We start from the raw sequence: 21,833 nt of genomic DNA, 5'->3' as shown, positions 1-21,833 counted from the left end.
TTGTCCGGAGATAACACGTCGTCCACGGCCAATCGAGCTTGCCATCGAGGTTAGTTTAATGGACTCAAATATCTTTCCGCATTATGTTGTGCATTGGAACCAATATGCTAACAATGAGTTGTGTTGTAGGCTACTATTCAGAAAGAGAGAGGCAATGCAGGCGGCTATGGCGGAGAAGGATAAGGAAATTAGGGAGCTGGAGGAGAGTACGACTACATTGGTGGAGGCGGAGAGGGCACGGACTGATGCGTCTACCAGGGCCATATAAGAGCTCTTCGTGGTAAGTTTCTTCTTCATGTTATTTCAAATCTTGCATTTGAATGTCCGTTTCATTAATAAATAAAAAGTTTGACTTGTCGAAACCAAATGTACAGTCTATGTGCGAGAAGAACGGCCAAGTCCCTCCGTCGATGCCAGTCGTTAACGTGGCGGGGACGGTGAGTTTCATTTCAGTGGAGTGATCTTAAGAGTGTCCTCATGCTAACTACACATTGCAAACGATGTTTGGTGCAGAATATGTCCCGAAACGCATCGCACGACCCTTCTACAATCGAGCCTTCTCCAGGGCAACCTTCTCCACGGCAGCCTTCTCCACGTGAAACAAGCCAGAGCCACCGTGCTTGACCCTAACTTAGGTATGTTATTTCTAGTGTTTTAATAAAAGATAGCTAGATGACATAATTAGCTTAGTTAGCTCCAAAAAGACCTATTTAATAAAAAATGACCTATACTTAGCTAATTATCCTCGAAATGACATAATTAGCTCCAAAAAGGCATTCTTAGCCAATTTAGCCCGAAGAAGGGGACGAGAGGAGAAGAAAGAGGAAAAATGAAAGGAAGGAAGAAGAAGAAGAGGAGAAGAAGAAGGAGAGGGAGGAGGATAAGCAGAAGGAGAAGAAGGAGGAGAAGAAGGAGAAGGAGCTCCTCCTTCTCCTTATTCTTCCCCCTTCTTCCTCCTTCTCCTTCTCCTTCTTCTTTTTTCTTCTTCTACACTTCCTTCTCCTTCTCCTCCTCCTCCTCCTCCTCCTCCTCCTCCTTCTTATACTTCTTCTTCTCTTTCTCTTCTTCTACGTAGCTTAGACTCATCCAACAAAGCCTAAATTGGCTAATTATCCATCTAAATGACATAATTAGCTTAGTTAGCTCCTAAATGGTATATTTAATAAAAAATGACCTATACTTAGCTAATTATCCTCGAAATGACATAATTAGCTCCAAAAAGGCATTCTTAGCCAACTTAGCCCGAAGAAGGGGACGAGAGGAGAAGAAAGAGGAAAAATGAAAGGAAGGAAGAAGAAGAAGAGGAGAAGAAGAAGAAGGAGAGGGAGGAGGATAAGAAGAAGGAGGAGAAGGAGGAGAAGGAGGAGAAGAAGGAGAAGGAGCTCCTCCTTCTCCTTCTTCTTCCTCCTTCTTCCTCCTTCTCCTTCTCCTTCTTATTTTCTTCTTCTTCTCCTCTTCCTTCTCCTTCTCCTCCTCCTCCTCCTCCTTCTTTTACTTCTTCTTCTCTTTCTCTTATTCTACGTAGCTTAGACTCATCCAACAAAGCCTAAATTGGCTAATTATCCATCTAAATGACATAATTAGCTTAGTTAGCTCCTAAATGGTCTATTTAATAAAAAATGACCTATACTTAGCTAGTTATCCTCGAAATGACATAATTAGCTCCAAAAAGGCATTCTTAGACAATTTAGCCCGAAGAAGGGGACGAGAGGAGAAGAAAGAGGAAAAATGAAAGGAAGGAAGAAGAAGAATAGGAGAAGAAGAAGAAGGAGAGGGAGCAGGATAAGAAGAATGAGGAGAAGGAGGAGAAGAAGGAGAAGGGCTCCTCCTTCTCCTTCTTCTTCCTCCTTCTTCCTCCTTCTCCTTCTCCTTCTTCTTTTCTTCTTCTTATCCTCTTCCTTCTCCTTCTCCTCGTCCTCCTTCTTTTACTTCTTCTTCTCTTTCTCTTATTCTACATAGCTTAGACTCATCCAACAAAGCCTAAATTGGCTAATTATCCATCTAAATGACATAATTAGCCTAGTTAGCTCCTAAATGGTCTATTTAATAAAAAATGACCTATACTTAGCTAATTATCCTCGAAATGAAATAATTAGCTCCAAAAAGGCATTCTTAGCCAATTTAGCCCGAAGAAGGGGACGAGAGGAGAAGAAAGAGGAAAAATGAAAGGAAGGAAGAAGAAGAAGAGGAGAAGAAGAAGAAGGAGAGGGAGGAGGATAAGAAGAAGGAGGAGAAGAAGGAGAAGGAGCTCCTCCTTCTCCTTCTTCCTCCTTCTTCCCCCTTCTCCTTCTCCTTCTTCTTTTCTTCTTCTTCTCATCTTCCTTCTCCTTCTCCTTCTCCTCCTCGTCCTCCTCCTTCTTTTACTTCTTCTTCTCTTTCTCTTATTCTACATAGCTTAGACTCATCCAACAAAGCCTAAATTGGCTAATTATCCATCTAAATGACATAATTAGCCTAGTTAGCTCCTAAATGGTCTATTTAATAAAAAATGACCTATACTTAGCTAATTATCCTCGAAATGACATAATTATCTCCAAAAAGGCATCTTAGCCAATTTAGCCCGAAGAAGGGGACGAGAGGAGAAGAAAGAGGAAAAATGAAAGGAAGGAAGAAGAAGAGGAGAAGAAGAAGAAGGAGAGGGAGGAGGATAAGAAGAAGGAGGAGAAGAAGGAGAAGGAGCTCCTCCTTCTCCTTCTTCTTCCTCCTTCTCCTTCTCCTTCTTCTTTTCTTCTTCTTCTCCTCTTCCTTCTCCTTCTCCTCCTCCTCCTCCTCCTCCTTCTTTTACTTCTTCTTCTCTTTCTCTTATTCTACGTAGCTTAGTCTCATCCAACAAAGCCTAAATTGGCTAATTATCCATCTAAATGACATAATTAGCCTAGTTAGCTCCTAAATGGTCTATTTAATAAAAAATGTCCGATACTTAGCTAATTATCCTCGAAATGACATAATTAGCTCCAAAAAGGCATTCTTAGCCAATTTAGCCCAAAGAAGGGGACGAGAGGAGAAGAAAGAGGAAAAATGAAAGGAAGGAAGAAGAAGAAGAAGAGGAGAAGAAGAAGAAGGAGAGGGAGGAGAATAAGAAGAAGGAGGAGAAGGAGGAGAAGAAGGAGAAGGAGCTCCTCCTTCTCCTTCTTCTTCCTCCTTCTTCCTCCTTCTCCTTCTCCTTCTTCTTTTCTTCTTCTTATCCTCTTCCTTCTCCTTCTCCTCCTCCTCCTCCTCCTCCTTCTTTTACTTCTTCTTCTCTTTCTCTTATTCTACGTAGCTTAGACTCATCCAACAAAGCCTAAATTGGCTAATTATCCATCTAAATGACATAATTAGCCTAGTTAGCTCCTAAATGGTCTATTTAATAAAAAATGATCTATACTTAGCTAATGATCCTCGAAATGACATAATTAGCTCCAAAAAGGCATTCTTCACCAATTTAGCCCGAAGAAGGGGACGAGAGGAGAAGAAAGAGGAAAAATGAAAGGAAGGAAGAAGAAGAAGAGGAGAAGAAGAAGAAGGAGAGGGAGGAGGATAAGAAGAAGGAGGAGAAGGTGGAGAAGAAGGAGAAGGAGCTCCTCCTTCTCCTTCTTCTTCCTCCTTCTTCCTCCTTCTCCTTCTCCTTCTTCTTTTCTTCTTCTTCTCCTCTTACTTCTCCTTCTCCTCCTCCTCCTCCTCCTCCTTCTTTTACTTCTTCTTCTCTTTCTCTTATTCTACATAGCTTAGACTCATCCAACAAAGCCTAAATTGGCTAATTATCCATCTAAATGACATAATTAGCTTAGTTAGATCCTAGATGGTCTATTTAATAAAAAAATGACCTATACTTAGCTAATTATCCTCGAAATGACATAATTAGCTCCAAAAAGGCATTCTTAGCCAATTTAGCCCGAAGAAGGGGACGAGAGGAGAAGAAAGAGGAAAAATGAAAGGAAAGAAAAATAAGAAGAGGAGAAGAAGAAGAATGAGAGGGAGGAGGATATGAAGAAGGAGGAGGAGAAGGAGAAGGAGCTCCTCCTTCTCCTTCATCTTCCTCCTTCACCTTCTCCTTCTTCTTTTCTTCTTCTTCTCCTCTTCCTTCTCCGTCTCCTCCTCCTCCTCCTCCTCCTCCTTCTTTTACTTCTTCTTCTCTTTCTCTTATTCTACGTAGCTTAGACTCATCCAACAAAGCCTAAATTGGCTAATTATCCATCTAAATGACATAATTAGCTTAGTTAGCTCCTAAATGGTCTATTTAATAAAAAATGACCTATACTTAGCTAAGTTCTCTCCTAAATGACATAATAAGGCTTATGTAGCTGCAACATGACCTATTCCCCCTAACTTAGGTATTAAATGGCCTATAATTAGCCTAGCTAGATCAAAAATGGCTTAATAAGCATAGTTTGCTCGGGAATGACCTATTTTACCCAAGTTAGCTCCGAAACGACCTATAGTTAGCTAGGGTTCCACCTAAATGACATAATTAGCTTAGTTAGCTCCTAAATGGTCTATACTTAGCTAATTTCTCTCTGAAATAACCTATATATATATACACACTACTTCATCTAGTATTATTCTTCTAACTTTCTTATTTGTCATTTTGCAGATTACCTTCACTTCACGGGAAGCTTGGAAAATATTGATGGAATGCTTGAAGATGATTTCTTGTGCCATGGGTTGTATTGAAACTATTGTAGTATATGAATATATGAAACTTTGTATGCACGTGGATGAAACTGGTGTAATATATGAAACTTTGTATGCACGTGGATGCAACTTGAAAGCTGGATATAAGAGGTTATTTTAATATGGTTATGAGTACGGAAAGAAATTTATTTATGTCAAATATATATATATATATATATATATATATATATATATCCTGATTATTGTTAAAAATGCTGGATATAACAAAAAATAAATAAAAAAGGGGCTGGTTCCCCTCTTTGCCGTCTGCCCCCACATGGCAAAGAGGGGGAGGCGACGGCAAAGGGGGGAATCTGCCCCCTCTCTCTCCCCTCTTTGCCGTCTGCCCCCACATGGCAAAGGGGTGGAGGCAGACGGCAAAGGGGGAATATGCCCCCTCTCTCTCCCCTCTTTGTCGTCTACCCCCACATGGCAAAGGAGGGGAGGCAGACGGCAAAGGGAGGAGGTCTGCCGTTAACACTTAACGGGGACGTTGCACCCTTTTGCCGTCCCAGTTAATTTGCCGTCTGCCCCCTCATGGCAAAGATTCTTTGCCGTCCGCTTTGGGAAAGCTGACGGCAAAGAACCTCTTCACCGGATTTTTTTCTACCGTCTACTTTGCCGTCTGCTGACCGACGGCAAAGCCTTTGCCGTCCGTGGTTGCACCCTTGCGGACGGCAAATTTCTGAATTTCAGTAGTGCGAATCATCTGCAGGCCATTGATTGATTGCTTGAAGAAAAATGCATTTGATTGGCAAGAAGATCAGAACAAAGCATTTGTGACCCTGAAGTATAAGCTCACTAGTACCCTTGTGTTAGCACTGCCTGATTTTACAAAGCCATTCATCCTGGAAACTGATGCCAGTCGATATGGCCTAGGGGTTGTACTAATGCAAGAGGGCAGACCTCTCTCCTACTTCAGCAAAACCATTGGCCCAAAAGCTACAGCTATGTCAACTTATGACAAAGAGGCTATGGCAATCATTGAAGCAGTGAAGAAGTGGAAGCACTATTTCCTAGCAACTGCTCTAGTGATCAAAATAGACCAAGAAAGCCTCAAATATATCCAGGAGCAAAAAATCACTGAAGGAATTCAACATAAGTTACTACTCAAGCTCTTAGGGTATAACTTCACAATTGAGTGCAGAAAAGGAAAAGAGAATAGAGTTGTTGATGCATTGTCCAGAGTGAAGCACAAATTTTCCTCCTTGATAGCCACTGCTGCTACACCTACCTGGGTCAAAGAAGTCATAAAGAGTTATGAGGAAGATGACAAGATCAAGGAATTAATAGTTGCTTGTGTGGTAGATAAGGAAGGCAACAGTGCTTATTCTTTCAAAAATGGGATCCTCAGATACAAAAACAAAATAGTGGTGGGCACAGCAACTGATCTCACGAAAGAAATAATGAACATGTTCCATAACTCAGAGTTAGGAGGACATTCTGGAGAGAGAACTACACATCATAGAGTGAAGCTGGTTTTTCATTGGCCAGGATTAAAGCAAGATGTCATTGTATTTGTTAAAAACTGCCCAGTCTGTCAGATTAACAAAGCTGAACACTCTCCCTACTCTGGCTTGTTAGAATCCCTCCTAGTTCTTGATTTTGCTTGGGTTCACATCAATATGGATTTTGTGGAAGGGTTGTCTGTCTCTAAGAACAAGGACTTAATTCTGGTGGTGGTGGACATGTTTATTAAGTATGCTCATTTTATAGCTATGAAACATCCAATCACAGTACAATCTGTGGCCAGGGCCTTCTCTGACAATGTCTTCAAGTTACATGGGATGCCTTTGGTCATTGTTACACACAGGGACAGCATATTTACAAGCAATTTATGGCAACAACTTTTCAAGTCTATGAAAGTGAAACTCCACATGAGCAGAAGCTATCATCCTCAAACTGAGAGGGCCAATTAGTGTCTGGAAAATTACTTGAGATGCATTTGTTTTCAGCAACCTAAAAAGTGGCATGGATGGTTAGCCCTGGCAGAGTGGTGGTATAATACTTCTTTCCATACATCACTGCAAATGACTCCATTTCAAGCTCTGTATGGGTTTCCACCCCCCATGGTGGCTGAACCAGCCTTACCAGACTCTATTTGGGAAGAAAATGAGATCTTAGTGCAGAACAAGGAGCTGGCAATAGAAGTGATCAAGCACAATCTAAGAGCATGTCTAGTAGAGCCCTCAAACCCTTAAATCTAAAACCTGTTTTAAGGGTTGAGAATTGGTCATTTTTGACACTTTTAAGGGTTGAAAAACAGGGGCAAAGACTAGAATCCTCAAACCCAACCCTTATAACAGAATATTCCGTTATAAGGGTTGGGTTTGAGGGTTCTAGTCTTTGCCCCAACCCCAACCCTTAAAACTGTCATTTGACATATCACAATTTTCACTAGAAAAACACAATCAACCTTCAGACAAACACGGAAATGAAGATCATTGATGCACGGTGGGTTTATCGGAAACACAGAAATGTCAGAGAAGGGGTTTACCAAACCTAGAAGTGCAACAGGACCACGTGGAACAACGGGAGGTAGGCTGACGAACTCATCTTGAATGATAGCAAAAGCAAAACGGGTTATAAGAATTTGCATTCAGTAGCTGCTTTGAGATGAAAAAATGGTATGTAAATACAAGAGGTGAAAGAATAATATGATGCCTTCATTAAGAAATTAAGGCCTTACATTCCATGGTCAACTGGTGAGGAATGGTGATACCATCAATGAGCAATTGAGCAGAGTGTTGGAAGCTGATTAAAACATTTTTTCTGCGTGATAAAACTTATTTCTGGGCCATGAAAACAACGTCTATGTAAAAAAATCCAGTGGGATAAAAACATCGTTTCTGTTCCCATGCCAAAAACTGAGACTGGAGTGCATTCCCAATGATAACAGCCCTACTGGCAGTATCGAGCATAGAAGTCCTAATGCCTACCATGTGCTCGATATTATGCTTATACCAATTATGTACTCATACATACATACTCATGTCACGGATGATACAGCATTAACCAAAATGTCGGCTCAGCTAAATTCTGTTCAGATAACTACCCAGTAGGAATTGGTCCAGGCAATCTTCTTGGGGAAAATGTTGTGGACATTGCCTGCACGAGATAGAGGTCGAAGCCGAGCAACCAGTGATACTTACGGCTGGGGTCGAGGACGAGGTAGCGGTCGGAGGGCGAGTCGATGACCATGATGACCTCGTTGAAGTCGTTGCGGTTGGAGGCGAGGAGCACGAACTCCTCCTCCTCCCTCGGCTGCTGCTCGGGCTCGGCGGTTGTGGCCACGACATCGTCGAGGGCACAGCGAAGCTGAACGGCGTGGGAGGAGCGCGAGGCGGACGGTGGGGCACGGCTGTCGGAGCTTGACCTGGCCGGCGTCCATCTCCGTTGTCGCGGCCACCACCGACGGCACCTCTGATGCGGGCGGAGGGAGGGAGGACGCAGGCGTCGCCGAGGACAGGCGGAGGGAGGGAGGACGCAGGCGGGGCGGCCGAAGCGACGGAGGAGTCCGACGACGCCTCCATGGCTCGCCATGGGGGTGACGGGAGGGAGCACGCGAAGGGAAATTTCCCTCCCGTGCAACAATCGATGGAGTGCAGGTTGGAGGTGAGTTTCTCTCTCCAATCCTCACTTTTACAGATTGGAAGGACAACCCCAGATCCAATCCGTAAAAAAATTAAGGGTTTAGGGGTTTAGGGGTTCTATTATTTGTCATTTTTTTCATTTCAACCCGTAGAAAACGGTTATTTCTGTTTATTTGAGGGTTTAAGGACTCTACTAGACATGCTCTAAGCAAGGCACAAGCTAGGATGAAACTATATGCTGTCAAAAGAGGAAGGAGAGAGAGTTCCAAATGGGAGATATGGTGTATTTAAAGTTACAGCCATACGGACACACATCTCTTATTTTACACAGGCACCTTAAGTTGTATTCCAAGTACTATGGTCCATTCAGGGTGTTGGAAAAGACTGGGAAACATGCATACAAGTTGTTGTTGCCAGAAGGGTGCCAACTCCATCACACATTTCATGTCAGTCAACTGAAGAAACATATTGACCAAACTGTTGTTCCATCCCCTCAGTTACCGTTGGTGAATGTCGATGACACCATAAAAAGGGAGCCAGAAGATGTGCTCGATAGGAAGTTGATTCCTCGACCCTAAGGCGATGTTAGCATCCCTGTGGTGCGGTTGGTGAAATGGATAAATGTAGCGACAGAGAATGCGACATGAAAAGATGCAGCCTTCATCCAGAAAGTATTTCCTGCATTTCAAGCTAGAGGACAAGCTCGGTCTCACTCGGGGGGTATCGTCAGGCTGCAGATATAACTAAAGAAGCGACTGCCCTCCGAAGGAAGCTGTTCAATGTCCGACACTGCCCCTGTGCGTGTCTGTCTCTGTTTTTACTTTACCTGTAATGGCTATAAAGCCAGCACTTTCCCCTTCTTTGTGGCTATGCTTATTATGTACCGGGTGTAAACCCTAGCCGCCTGTGACGAGCTGAACCACTTTCCCTGCTATGCAAGCAATCTCTAGCTTATTTTGCCTCACATTCGTGTGTTCTTGAGTGTTCTGCCGTTCCTCAATTACTGTCAGGTTAGCTGGTTCTTGACACACAAGCCCACAAAGGTTAGAGCTGAAGTTGCTATTGCCCCATAGCAACCTGGATCGCATTCACGAACCGACCATCAGACTACAATCTTTGTCAGTTGTCACCCTAGTGCTCAGTAAGCGTCTGAACAAAAATCCCCTGTTTGTAAGAGGGAATAAATTATAAGGAAGTCTCTGACAATATATTAAACTTTATTTAGAAGACAAGTATATACAAGCGCATCAGACCAACTTCACCTGAAATTGATGTAGTGATTCATCACCGCAACTGGATATTATCATTTAGTGCAATTCCCATTCTAATTTCAAGCTTGTCAGCATGTGTTTGTAGCTCTTGCACACCTTGAATCTCAATGCAACTAGTTCATAAGTTACAGCTATTGAGCCAAAAGATGGTCTTCCTCTGCAATATGAACAGGCATATGCTCTACAGCAGTCCAAGTTCCACATCGGTCTGCACAATACTGTGGCGTGCAATTATTCATTTAGCATGCCGAGTTGCCAAAGTTCAGACAGTAGTAATTCAGCACCTGAAATAGGTTGACAAGGCAATATATTGAGATTAAATAAGCACAAACACTATTGACCAAGTGAGAGAAGTTACCAATAGTATTTCTGAAAACTGGCAGTTGATCATATCTCAATGTTCTTGATATTTTGCCTCTTTCTTGCCAAAAGTAAAGTTCGAGCCATCATAAATATGAAGTGTATCCCCCACCAAGTGGTACTCTTGGATGGAATAATGCTTTGATGGGCAGGCTTGGGCAATATTTGAAGCCAATACTCTAAAGGAAAAAGTAAGAATATTAGCTCAAGAGTAGTAAAGCTTCTTTGACCAAAATTGACCCAGGAATGCACCATTGCAACATTACTAAGGGAATATATAATGGGCTGATGTTATCCTTCCCTAGAAATGTCACATAGGAATCGAGAGGCCGACATGTCCCATGGTGTCAACGAACAACAGAGCTTCGTGTCACGCCCTCATGAAACCTCGTAGGTTGAAATCGGCGTGCACGACCGAATTCTATCTGGTCCAGATATATTGGACAAGATCTCTGATAGAAGTTCCGGAACACGTCGATGACCAGATCAAGGATGACCGATCATGCAGGATGTTGCCGTGATGCGATGGAAACACGAGGACCACCACCTTTATTATCACAGCAGCAGTCCTCCATGCCACCTTGATCCAACCCGCCATGGGCCGAGCTCCTTGTTGCGACAGTGCCTCGCCGGACTGCTCGTTCCCGCGGCATAGCCACCAGCAAGCTTTGCTCGACAATGTTTGTCGGCGGCGGGACGGAACGATGGGGCGGTGCTGCCTGGTATGCCTGCCCGAGCCGCCTCCTGGAGATGACGCAAGGGCTTGACCTGGTTTTTGACGGAGACAACCGGCTGCCTGCCCGATGGACGCCTTGCGAAACTAGCAGGCCACCGGAATCCACAGGCACCACCAATCTGATCCGCGTTGGGGGCGCCGACAGCGCGCATCCCGTGCTCTGCGGATCCGCGACTTGAGTGACACCTACGCCGACGCGCATATGCCCCGCCAGAATCTGATGGCAGCCACCTCGCCGTGGCGGACAGCGACCTACGTGTTCTGCCACACGCTCCACCTGTGCCCCAAGCGCTGCAGCACCACACAACCTTCGGCAGGCGCGCCCCGGTCATCCTCTAAGCAGTCCAACGACGCCGGGAAGGAGTAGCCGCCGCACTCCCTGATGGCTGAGATCTGGGCGCCCAGCGTCCCAACGATATGCCCCACCGCTGCCCTCACTAGAGCCTGCACAGGCTTCGCCGACGGGATCCTAAGGCAGCGGCGAGACGAGAGGAGAGGGCCGGCTGCTCGGGCTAGGAGTGCCGCCCGTGTGGTTCACTACTACCAGTTCACCGGCTGGCAGTGTAAGAAGGCCGGCTGGAAGCTGGTGGTGGACTGTGCCGGGCAGGGCATGTCGTTCGTGGAAGCTGAGCGGACATCGCCATCGACAAACTTGACGATGGGAGGTGCTTCTTGCTCATGTACGACGAGTCGACGACCACATCTACAAGGCCTCGCCGTCGGGCGTGCTGCTACCCGCCATCATCGACCCGCCCCTTGTGCACGAATAGCTGACGCGACTCGAGTCCGGAGGCTTCACGCTCGGCCACCAGAATTTCTACGGCGTCAGCAATGTCCGCCGGCGTGGCGTAGTACGGCTGGGAGATCACTTCTGGTGCCCGTGTCATAGGTGCAGCCCGTCTCGGCCAAGGAGATACGTTTTCTAGGAAGGAATCGATTGACGTTACAGGCTGCAACCAAACAAGTTTGTATTTTCTTCGATTACGTTAACAATAACAGCGTCATTTCATTACGTTTACATTTAGTTACCTCTAACAAACCAAACACCTCCTTAAGGGAAAGTGTTTCTCAGTTGTACCAGATGCCATCCCTTAGTTATACATTTTCTGATTAAATCATCATCACACAATTTAAGAGGAATGCAAGCAATAATTGCTGGAAATAACTCATGGTCCTACATGTTTTTATTGTCATCTCTAGCTGATATGGAGAGCCAAGAAAGCTGCCTTCACCATCTAATGTATACTTGTATTCCGTAGAACTGACAACTATATCATACAGAATGCCAGCAAGTTCTAGAAAAGCTACATACGAATATCACCCAAAGCCTCACGTGTGTGGATTATCTGTTGGCCTCCAGAATCATGGAGCTACTGACTTTTCTGTTAGTGTTATGCATGGTAATAGAAGGAAGAATAAGATAATATGTTACAGATCAGTAAACGGATTTTGTTTAGAAACGTGGTCAATTCTTCTGGTAATTTTATGTTAATCTCTAACAAATAACAGTACCGAAAGCTTAAAACATTCAACTATACTGGTTCCACAAAAACTTGAAAACCAGCTGTACCTTTTCAGGCCAGGTCACTGGCTGCCAATATTCCTTGGAGCAACCGTGTTTCAAACGGTACGAGACCCTACTACTCTACTATAACCATGAAGCAGGTAGATAGGATGTCTCACTTGCCACCCGTTAGTTCATACGTAATTCACTAAAACTAGGCCTCAAAAGGATTGATGGATGAGATAACGTTTCTTAGAATAGAACATCATGAAATCAGTCTAAATTACAGGCAGGGAGACCTGTAAGGGTATTTGAATGGACACTTACTGGTATGCTCAGTATGTCACCTTGAGAATTGGTCAGTACTGGCAGTGTTCGTCTTGCAGAAGCTGGAATAGATTTCAGGACCTCAAGAGCTTTCATTGCTGATAACTGTAAATATCTAGAGTGCTTCAGGAGTCCATCATCCTCCAATTTCTTAATGAAAACTTTCGAGATATTCTGATTCTCTTCCACTGAGCGGATTTTAGAAACTTCAGCAAGGAACAACCAATCAGTATCAAACATGTGACGAACTGCAAGACTTCCGTCCTGATTCACTGTACAATGCTGGCATAGGAGGTTTTTACTGTCTTGTGAGCATATTCCATTTGAAACAACCTCCAAAGCATTCCATGTAATCAAAAACTTGCTCATAAAGTGACATGTTTCACCAGGCCAGAGAAAAAGAACTTTCACATCAGGAAAGTTTGTTTTCTCCAAGTATTGTTCTTCACTTTTATGTTTTGTTGCACTAAATTTCTGATGCTCTTCCGTTTGCAGGTAAAGGAGTTTTTCTAACACAAAATCGCCTATTATATTATGATCCTTTGCTCTATTCAGAACATCAGTAGAAGAACTATAATTCACAAAAGGCATGCTTGAGCACTGTAGAAATTGGTTGGAGTGTAAGCGTGCTTCACGTGCTATCTGATCAATCTCAGCTACTGGTGAAGGCTGTTCTTCATAGGAACACTTGTAGGACATCTCAACAGAAAATGACTCCATTGAGTCAACAGAGGAACAGACTAGTACTTTTGTACCTTTAGACTTCGGAAAAGCACAAAGGTAACAGCCAGCTACAGTAAGGGCACCCTGCAGGAGATTCAAGTATTAGTCTGTGAATCAATAGGATCTTCTTATGCTAGAGGCTGAAGCATATGGCCAATCATGACAGGCATAAATGCATATAGAGTCCAATAATGTTTTCAGAGAATCTACATGTGTTGTTTACTACTGCATAATTCATTTTATTAGAAGATATAGAACCCTAGATTATATCCTTTAGTACAATAGGATAGACCCAAAGGATAACAAGCTGAGTCTCTTCCTTTTTTAAGGGCGACTGTAAGGAAGCAACATATGTAACTCATTTAGAAGTTTGTGAGACAACACTGAAATGGGTAAGAAGAAAAAACCTTGCAAGGTGTATTACGGATGTAGTCCATGAACAATCGAGCAGATCTGCCACGGATTGGCCTGTGCCTTTGTGAAACAAACTAAAAATAACTAAATATCAATATCCCATCCCACAAACAATCTGGTGAGAAACTTCAATAGAAAACCTTTCGACAATATGTGTTACTATAAACAAACTACGACGAATTTAAAAAGTACCTGTAATACACAAGCTAAATATTGTGAAAGAGAAAGATCATCAACATTTTGTGCGTCAAGTTTTTCCAGGTCAATGACAGCATACCCATACTGCAAACAACAAAGGAATTTTAAGAGGAAAAGAGGAATTTAATAATAGCATGGTACTAGGAAACTTCAAATCCAGGTACAGAAGAAAGGCAGACCTCCGTTATTGTGATAGACTGCTTGACAGCCATACTGCAGGCATTGTCGACACACGCTCGTGTCAACCGGCATGCGTATATAAGCTTCTTAAGTTCTGACAGAAAGGTACCTGAAGATAAACAAGGTCTTGTCAGATGAATGCATATAAACACCCCCCCCCCCCCCTCCCTGGTGCACAGACGATGTAGGTAGAAATCTTGTGATTAACTCGAACATGTTCCTCATATGTGTCTGGTTAATAGCTCTACTCCATGTCTCCATTCCCATATAATTCACAAGTAACTCTAATTAGAAAAAGTAAGAATGGTAATAATGCAATTAATTATGCATGCTCGAGAGATTGCTTAAGTTCAATAGTTTAGTGGTGTGAAAATGATTGAAATTTGACAATGCCGTCTTCTCATATCACTCCCTTAATTATCATGCTCAACTGTAACGATCTATATTATGACTTGGAGGGGGAACTAGTTAGCACAGACAACTCTACCGAGAATTAGATACCATGAAAACCATAATTATGCTCTCTTTTGAACCACAGATTCAGTAACACCTTAAACGAGTAAGATTAACTTAAATATTGTGTTCCTCCTGCTGAGTCCAGTTTTTTGTGTCATTAAGACATAGAACATGATTCACAATACAATATTTAGATCTCATGTTCAGAATAGAATCAGACCGAAGCAAGAAACATTAAAAACCAATAAATCACATAGAAAACTTATCCCGATTCCAGGAGATAATAGCTACTCCCGCTGTAAAGAAATATAAGAGCGTTTAGATCACTACTTTAGTGATCTAAACGCTCCTATATTTCTTAGTGATCCAAACGCTCTTATATTTTTTTTACGGAGGGAGTACATTTGATGAGCATTATTATTCATCTATTCAAGGGACTTACGCAACTGTGGATGGGCAATGGACAATGGATCAAGTTTGTCCAAATAACCAAGTATGACACTTACTTCATTGTGTGAAAATACTTCATTGTATGACTCTTATGTCTAACATGTAGGGAAGTATGAATGGTCAGCCAAACAATAAACAGCAATCCAATGCTTGTCAATACATATTTCAAGTCAACAGTATAGTTGATTGATACAAAAATGAGCTATGCAAACCTTTTGTTAACCTCCTCACACCATATAGCATTTTGATAACAAACAGAAGACAAGAGGATCATGAAAACAACACACGAAGACCATAAACAAATTAATATTGGTAGCTAAGTGCAACTGCAAACCTTCTGTGGATAAACATCTCAAAGATGCTCGAATGCGGTTCCTGGCATACTGCATACTATTATTTGTTGGATCTTCAACCCACAAATGATTACTTCCTTGACATATCTGTGGAGAATCGTTTACCAATTAGTAAAAGACACATAAAATTGTCATTTTGAAACAACTGACAGCTCAGATCAATAGAGATTTTTTCTATGGAAGGCTTTATTTTCGAAACAAAAGAAGCTTTAGTCTCCATATGAACTTCATCAAGTTTTCATTTCTCCTTGAGAATTGTTTGTAATGTGGGTAACAGTGCCATTCAGTAAACATAGGCCGACAGTATGTAACTCTGGAAATAAAAAGCTTGGTAAAATATTACTTGGTTGGTAAACTTGTCATTTAAACCTCTTAGATCTGTATAAGTGTGTCAATAAAGGCCTAAATATATTTGATTACCAACTAATCATCATAATGATATGGCACTTCAAGCCCTACTTAACCTACAATTTAATCATGTGTTTGATCAATAAGACTAATCTAAACTTGTACAAGTTGCCCGATGACATGTAAAAAGCTCCATTGAATCTTCAAATGGAAAATAATCCCATCAATTTCAAAATGTGATCATATGATCAAAATCTGATTTTGCTCAAGTGTCATGTCATCCCTAACTACAATAAGAATAGGATTGGGCCTTCGTTAGCCCATTTACCCAAAGTTCTGGACTAAAATGAATTACTGATTCCAAATAGCATGAGACATTATCAAAAGCTTACCTTATACATGTCATCTTTTGAAAAGTCAAGCATGGGCCGAACAAGAAGGATGCCATAACGACAAAAATTATGTCCATCATATTTTAAATTAGGTGCAAACAATTGGGACACAAAAGCTGTACCAGCAAGCCCTAGAACCCTGCTGTTGCGAGATAATCTCAGAACAAAGAGCTCTGCCTGCAATTTGAAGACTTAATTCATTCAGATACAAAATATAGTCTGCAGTGGCAATGATTGACAAGTACTCCCTCCGTTTCTAAATATAAGTCCTTCTAGAGATTTCAATACAAACTACATATTGGTGTATATAGACGTATTTTAGAGTGTAAATTCACTCGTTTTGCTCTGTATGTAGTCCATGTTGAAATCTCTAAAAAGACTTATATTTAGGAACGGAGGGAGTAGATCATAATAATGGAAAGATGCAATTATACATTAGATTAACTGATCCTCAGGCACTACAATGAACATTGTTACAAATTAAAACTAAAAGGCTTTTATGTCTTCACTCCATACCAATCATCCCTGCAATCAAATGCCCATGTACATTTACCCTAGCAACTAAGTGGGCAAATCAAGATACAGCAATACATGAATGCAGTCAATGCACAATAGCGCCATATCTAAAGCTAACTCACTTTTTTATGAACTCTAGTGGGGTTTGTACTAGCATAAACTGAGAAACTTGGAAATTACGGCACGCCTTTGAATATATCAACAGCCGTCGTTTAGTTTCATGCTCTTTACTAAAAGTAATTCTTTGTGAATGCGAACATCTTCACCATTAAAATAAAAAATGAACGCATCTTCATCTTAACAGACCTGGTCATCAGAGTGGTGTGCGATAAGCAACACTCCTATTTGCTGCTTTATACAAATGTCCAACAGTTTTTGGTACCTGAATTTATAAGAACAAGTTGTGTCAGGCTTTATCAAAATGGATTAAGATGTTCTGCGTTTGCGAACAAACTGGTACAGGGAACTAAAAGAACATAAACTACAATAGGTACATATAAGCGAATATTCCACAGAACACAAGTATCATTTCCATCATGGCGGTATGTTAATAGATTTATATATTTTAGTGGTCAGTGTGCAACATGTCAACTTTTAGTATTTCAAATCTTTCTTGGCAAGAGCACACATGTGACCTAGGCAAGGGTAGCCACTTAGCCGCCACAGTTGTGGATGTCAATGATGCTGAAGAAAATTCAGTTACATATATGGCGAATATTCCACAAAGAATGTTCAGACACTTAGGTACAAATACCCGAAATTTACAACCAACACAACAATAATTTCCATCACAACAATGAAATGAAAATGTGAAAAACTGTGTCTTAGCAGAGAGCTACAACTATGTCTTAACAGACGCCAAAAATGTGCTTCTGTCTGAAATTATTAGAAAAACAATTGTGTCTTAGCAGAAGCCATCACTATGAAGATTTCTCGACCAACATAGGTCCTTTTATATAACCACAGTACTGATGTGATGAATATCCTACTGATCTCGAGCTTCTGCCGCACACTTATATGTTCATATCTGGACATCGTTGACAAAGAACACAAAGCATTACATGGTAAAGTAGAAAATCGGAATGAACTTCAAGAAAATATAGCCAAACTAACTATATATTACAATGTCTCTGACATATAAATAGCCATAAACACTGAGTTTACATCAAGCTAAAATAGTCTAATATCAACAACAGGACAGACACAGATACCTCATTTCACGGGCTGCCTCTTGCAGATGCCCTAGCTTTGGCCGCCCATTAGGCCACTCACATCTAGCAATTTCGCACATAACACCTACAACAAGGTTGTAACAAATCAAGAATCATCATCTTTCAAGTCTTATGCAAATGCACCTAAGTCCGGCCCTAAGTATCAGCGGTTCTGCCCAGGTTCTTGTAAACCAGCTTTTATTCAAAAAATAATAATGTACAGAAGTTACATGCCATAAGCTTACCCATGCCGTGCACCCGGTCGCGCACTAGATGTGCCTCGTCGGCGCTCTCGAGCCGCAACCCATGGTCGACCACGACCCCCAGGAGCCCCTCCACGAATCCCTCGGACTTCCTCCCAGACCCGCACTCCGCCGCCTTCTTCCAAGCCGCCGCGAGCACGCACAGCGCCATGGAGTCCGGCCCACCGGAGACCCCAACCGCTGCCACGAAAACAGGAATCCACGGTGAGTAAGAATCCTAGATAGCGCCAGACAAAAAAGGCACTTCCAGTAATCTGATTGATATATTTCTTCCTTCTCCACACGCGTAAGAGAGCACTGGATTCGAAGTAGCGAGCAGAGGCGGCGGCGAGCGGCGTACCAATGCGGTGGTGGGGGTAGATGCCTGCGAGGGCCATGCGACGGGCGAAGGATTGGTGATACGGAGCAATGGAGGAGGAGGCGGAAGAATAGGTGCAGCGGCATCGTAGGAGGCGGCGGAGTGGAGGGCAGGGAGAGGGGAAGGGGCGGCAGTAGAGGAGGAGCATCGCCGGAGTTGAAAGTGGGGAAAAAGATAACGGGAGGGTTTTCCCTTGGCAAATCGGTCTGGGCGAACAAAAGGAACACGGGCAGCTGGTTGGGTCTACTTGGTTCGGTCCAACCAGGTTGATAGGATGTTCGAGGGAACAACCGGTTGACAGAGCGTTACACTATGTTTCTTTTAGGTGTTGTTTGGATACGTGATATATACAGAACTGGATCTCCACAAATCATGAAAATGATGTAACAAACTAAAATCCTGTTTGACAACTCTATCTAATCCGTGATTATACAGAAAATCTGGTTTTCCAAAACCCAAGATTTCGGGTATATGGAAAAACGAGGATTAGTTGTTTTTCTAAAAACGTGATCTGCATATACTCGATCGTTAACTTTTTCTCTTCGTCCGTCTTTTCCTCAATAAACTCTTTGCTGTGTGGGGGCCAAAAGCCTATCCAAACCACACAAAGAACGCGACAAATCGGTTAAACGTTTTTTCTAGTCCAAATATCTTTTTTCATAAACTGGTTACTCACACAACAATTGATAAAACCGATTTTACTAAAAATCAGTTAAAACCCAGTTCTATATAATCCTGTCCCTACCCAAACAACCCCTTAAGGACCGGAAGTTAGCAACAGGTCCACACAACTCGTTTTTATTTTATCGATATCGTTTCATGTGTTGCTTGCATTGATTTTTTTTCTTAAAAATCGTAGTGAGTCGCTACGCTAGTGATTTTTTTTGTTTTTTCCTTCATAATGTGAAAAGAAAATACTTGAAAGAGGATTCTAACTCAGGTTTATGCAATAGCTATTGTCGTGGGTATAAGCCTGACAGTAGATGTGTAGGGTACGAATGAGATGGGCAGAGTCCTAGCTACGGCGAGGTTGTATGAGTTCAGACCCCTCTACGGTGGAGGTAATAGCCCTACGTCTCAGTGCTCTTGGGGCTGGTTACCGAGTGTAATATGGAGTACAATGTTTTTCTAACCCTTTTACCAGTGGGGGAGGGCGGCTTATATAGAGTGCGCTGCCCTCCACAACGGTTCTGATTCAAGGGTGGAGTAGTGGCGATTGAATGCATGCGTTACAGGTAACGTATGCTATAAATGCTAGTTAATGCACCCGGAAACGCACGGCAGTTTCCCTCCAGAGAGGTTACGACGCACCGAGTGTATCCAGTCGGTAGGTCCGGTGTCCTCCGAGTCTTAGTCTCCGACTGGATGATCCTGAGCCCGTTACCGACTGGATGATGGGGGCATCTCAATACAGTCGGGCATACATAAGGTCTTGTCCCTTGCGTGGGGTAGTCCTTGGGTAGGACCTGTAGGACAGGCCTATGACCCTACCCTAGGACTATGACCCCATCATTAGTCCCCGAATGGATTGGGGTTGAAACGTCAAAGCAATGCTCGATGCTCAGATCCGACTGGACTAGGTTCGGCTTAGGCGTTGCTTGCCTCTATCCATTCTATCTCTCTTGGCCGATGATCCGAGTGAATGTGTTCTGCAGAACGGACTGTCGGGAACCGAGTGCCTTCGCGGCATCTTTTGACACGACCGGTCAACTGACAGCGGCGGATTTTCCGGGATCTCAAATTTCGGGTTTCGCGCGCTTAGCGGGGGCGATGTCAGCGCGCTCGAGTAGCGCCTGACTCCTCGATCCTCGCGCCTTCAACTCTTCCGCTGATATCGCCGTGGCTGGTTGGGCGGATAAGATTTCGGGCCCGCTCGCCAGCGACCCAGTCGGTGTTCTATTTAACTCCGGCCGACGAGACCCTTCGGTTACGCTCGCCGAATCCTCTGCTCTCGCTTGCTCCGTCTTCCTCGCCACCTCTTGCGCTCATACACCTTTCCCTTCCCATCCTTCTCGAAAGCTCGCCATCGCCGCCATGACCAAGGGCCAGACCAGCAAGATGGAGGCCAGGAAGAAGAAGGGCAAGGCGGCGGCTGCCCAGCGGCGGCAGCGGCCATTGCCAGCGGGATGGATCCAGGGAGACTTTCTCCCCTCCACCGTGACGGAGGGGGACCTGCTGGAGCTGGTAGAGCACGGCCAGCTCGTGCATAAATCTTGGAGGTTGCCGGCGGACGACGAGGTTGAGTCGGCGCCACGGGAGGGAGAGCGTGTCTTGCTCCTCAGCCACGTTCACCGAGGTTTCTCTCTGCCCCCCACCCTTTCTTCAAGGGTATCATGAATCATTTTGGTGCACAACTCCATCACTTCCCTCCGAATGCAATCGCCCATCTTTCTGCCTTCATTGTTCTGTGCGAATGCTTTATCGGTTGCCCCCCTCATTGGGGTTTATTCAAACACATTTTTTCCGTCCGCTCCCAAACCATAAAACGTCTTAGTCAATCGGATGACAAGACGCATCTCCTCCAGCTTTGTGGGGGTTTAGGGTTTCAGAAGAAGAATCGGAGTATTTACCCTGCTCTGCAGTTGAGTGAGTCGGTTAGGAACTGGCAGTCGACGTGGTTTTACTGCCAGGACATAGCCTGTCCGAACGCGTCGACTGGGCTGCCTCCATTCAGTCTAGACCGCCCTGCTCCTCCCAAGCAACTCACTCTCTCGAAAGCGGAGAAGAAAGACATCCAACCTTTGGTTGAGGCGCTCGCGGATGTTGTCAGGAGGGGGGTCACTGGGATGGACTTGCTGGAAGTCTTCATCGGTCGGCGAATCCAGCCTCTGCAAGCCCGCCACCACGCCATGTGGCACTACGCAGGACCTGAAGACTCCACTCGGACCAACGTGGAGGGCATTCTCGAGGAGAAGGTGACCTCTAAGGTGCTCCAAATCACGGGTCCCTGTGAGAATCCCAAGGGAGCCCGCCGAGTGGAGCCTTATGGTGCGGACAATCCTCCACCGAATCAGGTGAGTAGCATTATCCGAGTGCGTTGAGCTGCTTTAATTTCAGCAACTCATTTATATCTCCGCGTGACGCTTGACGTTTCCGACTGCAGGCGTGGGCCAACTGGTTCTCCCTCGTCTCGAGCGGGAAACTGGAGGAGGAAGATGAAGGAGGCAGCCAGGAGGGAAGCGTGGAGAGCGACGAATACATCTTCAACAGCGAAGAGTCTGAGGAGGAAAACAACGAGGAAGAGGAAAAAGATGAAGAGCCAGACTCGCTGCCTCCACGGCCAGAGCATCGGAATAAGCGCCGGCAAGAGTCCGTTGTCTCTTCAGTTCCCCCTGCGTCGCCGAGTGCCCCGCCTGCTTCTCCGGCTGCACCGAGTTTTCGAGGTATCAAAAGAGCCAGGGACGCAGCCACTGAACCTGCGGGCCAGTCCTCCAAGGCGCCCAAATCGAGCGGGTCCAAACCTCGGAAGGCCCTGCCGCGGATGAGGATGGCCATCCCCGTTACCTCCACGTAAGCGAATCTAGTTT

At 44.0% G+C, this 21,833-nt stretch overlaps 1 protein-coding gene and 1 long non-coding RNA gene across 4 annotated transcripts; both read right to left on the bottom strand.

The window, feature by feature from the left end:
• Positions 1 to 7,298: 7,298 nt before the first annotated feature.
• On the bottom strand, positions 7,299 to 7,931 carry LOC123403111. Its single transcript, XR_006611404.1, has 2 exons — positions 7,806 to 7,931; positions 7,299 to 7,761 (listed from the first exon to the last, which is right to left on the bottom strand). It is a non-coding gene; the product is annotated as an uncharacterized LOC123403111 (long non-coding RNA).
• A 536-nt stretch (positions 7,932 to 8,467) lies between these two features.
• On the bottom strand, positions 8,468 to 18,525 carry LOC123403109. Of its 3 annotated transcripts, XR_006611403.1 has the most exons (14): positions 18,289 to 18,525; positions 17,931 to 18,128; positions 17,686 to 17,770; positions 16,781 to 16,856; positions 16,081 to 16,135; positions 15,959 to 15,972; positions 15,200 to 15,305; positions 13,959 to 14,068; positions 13,774 to 13,863; positions 13,575 to 13,655; positions 12,465 to 13,251; positions 9,876 to 10,056; positions 9,509 to 9,801; positions 8,468 to 9,410 (listed from the first exon to the last, which is right to left on the bottom strand). XR_006611403.1 is itself a non-coding variant. In XM_045097076.1 (11 exons), exons 1-11 carry the CDS (start codon positions 18,452 to 18,454, stop codon positions 9,964 to 9,966), a joined length of 1,989 nt encoding a protein of 662 aa, XP_044953011.1. In that variant the 5' UTR covers positions 18,455 to 18,525; the 3' UTR covers positions 9,877 to 9,963. The 3 variants fall into 3 exon arrangements, 1 of the variants encoding a protein (XP_044953011.1); XR_006611402.1 differs by having other exon boundaries at positions 15,959 to 16,135; XM_045097076.1 differs by lacking the exons at positions 8,468 to 9,410; positions 9,509 to 9,801 and having other exon boundaries at positions 9,877 to 10,056; positions 12,445 to 13,251; positions 15,959 to 16,135.
• Between the last annotated feature and the right edge of the window lie 3,308 nt (positions 18,526 to 21,833).

This window comes from Hordeum vulgare, chromosome 6H, assembly GCF_904849725.1.
Source record: "Hordeum vulgare subsp. vulgare chromosome 6H, MorexV3_pseudomolecules_assembly, whole genome shotgun sequence".
Classification (NCBI taxonomy): Eukaryota; Viridiplantae; Streptophyta; class Magnoliopsida; order Poales; family Poaceae; genus Hordeum; species Hordeum vulgare.
This window is presented reverse-complemented; position numbering and strand designations above follow the sequence as displayed.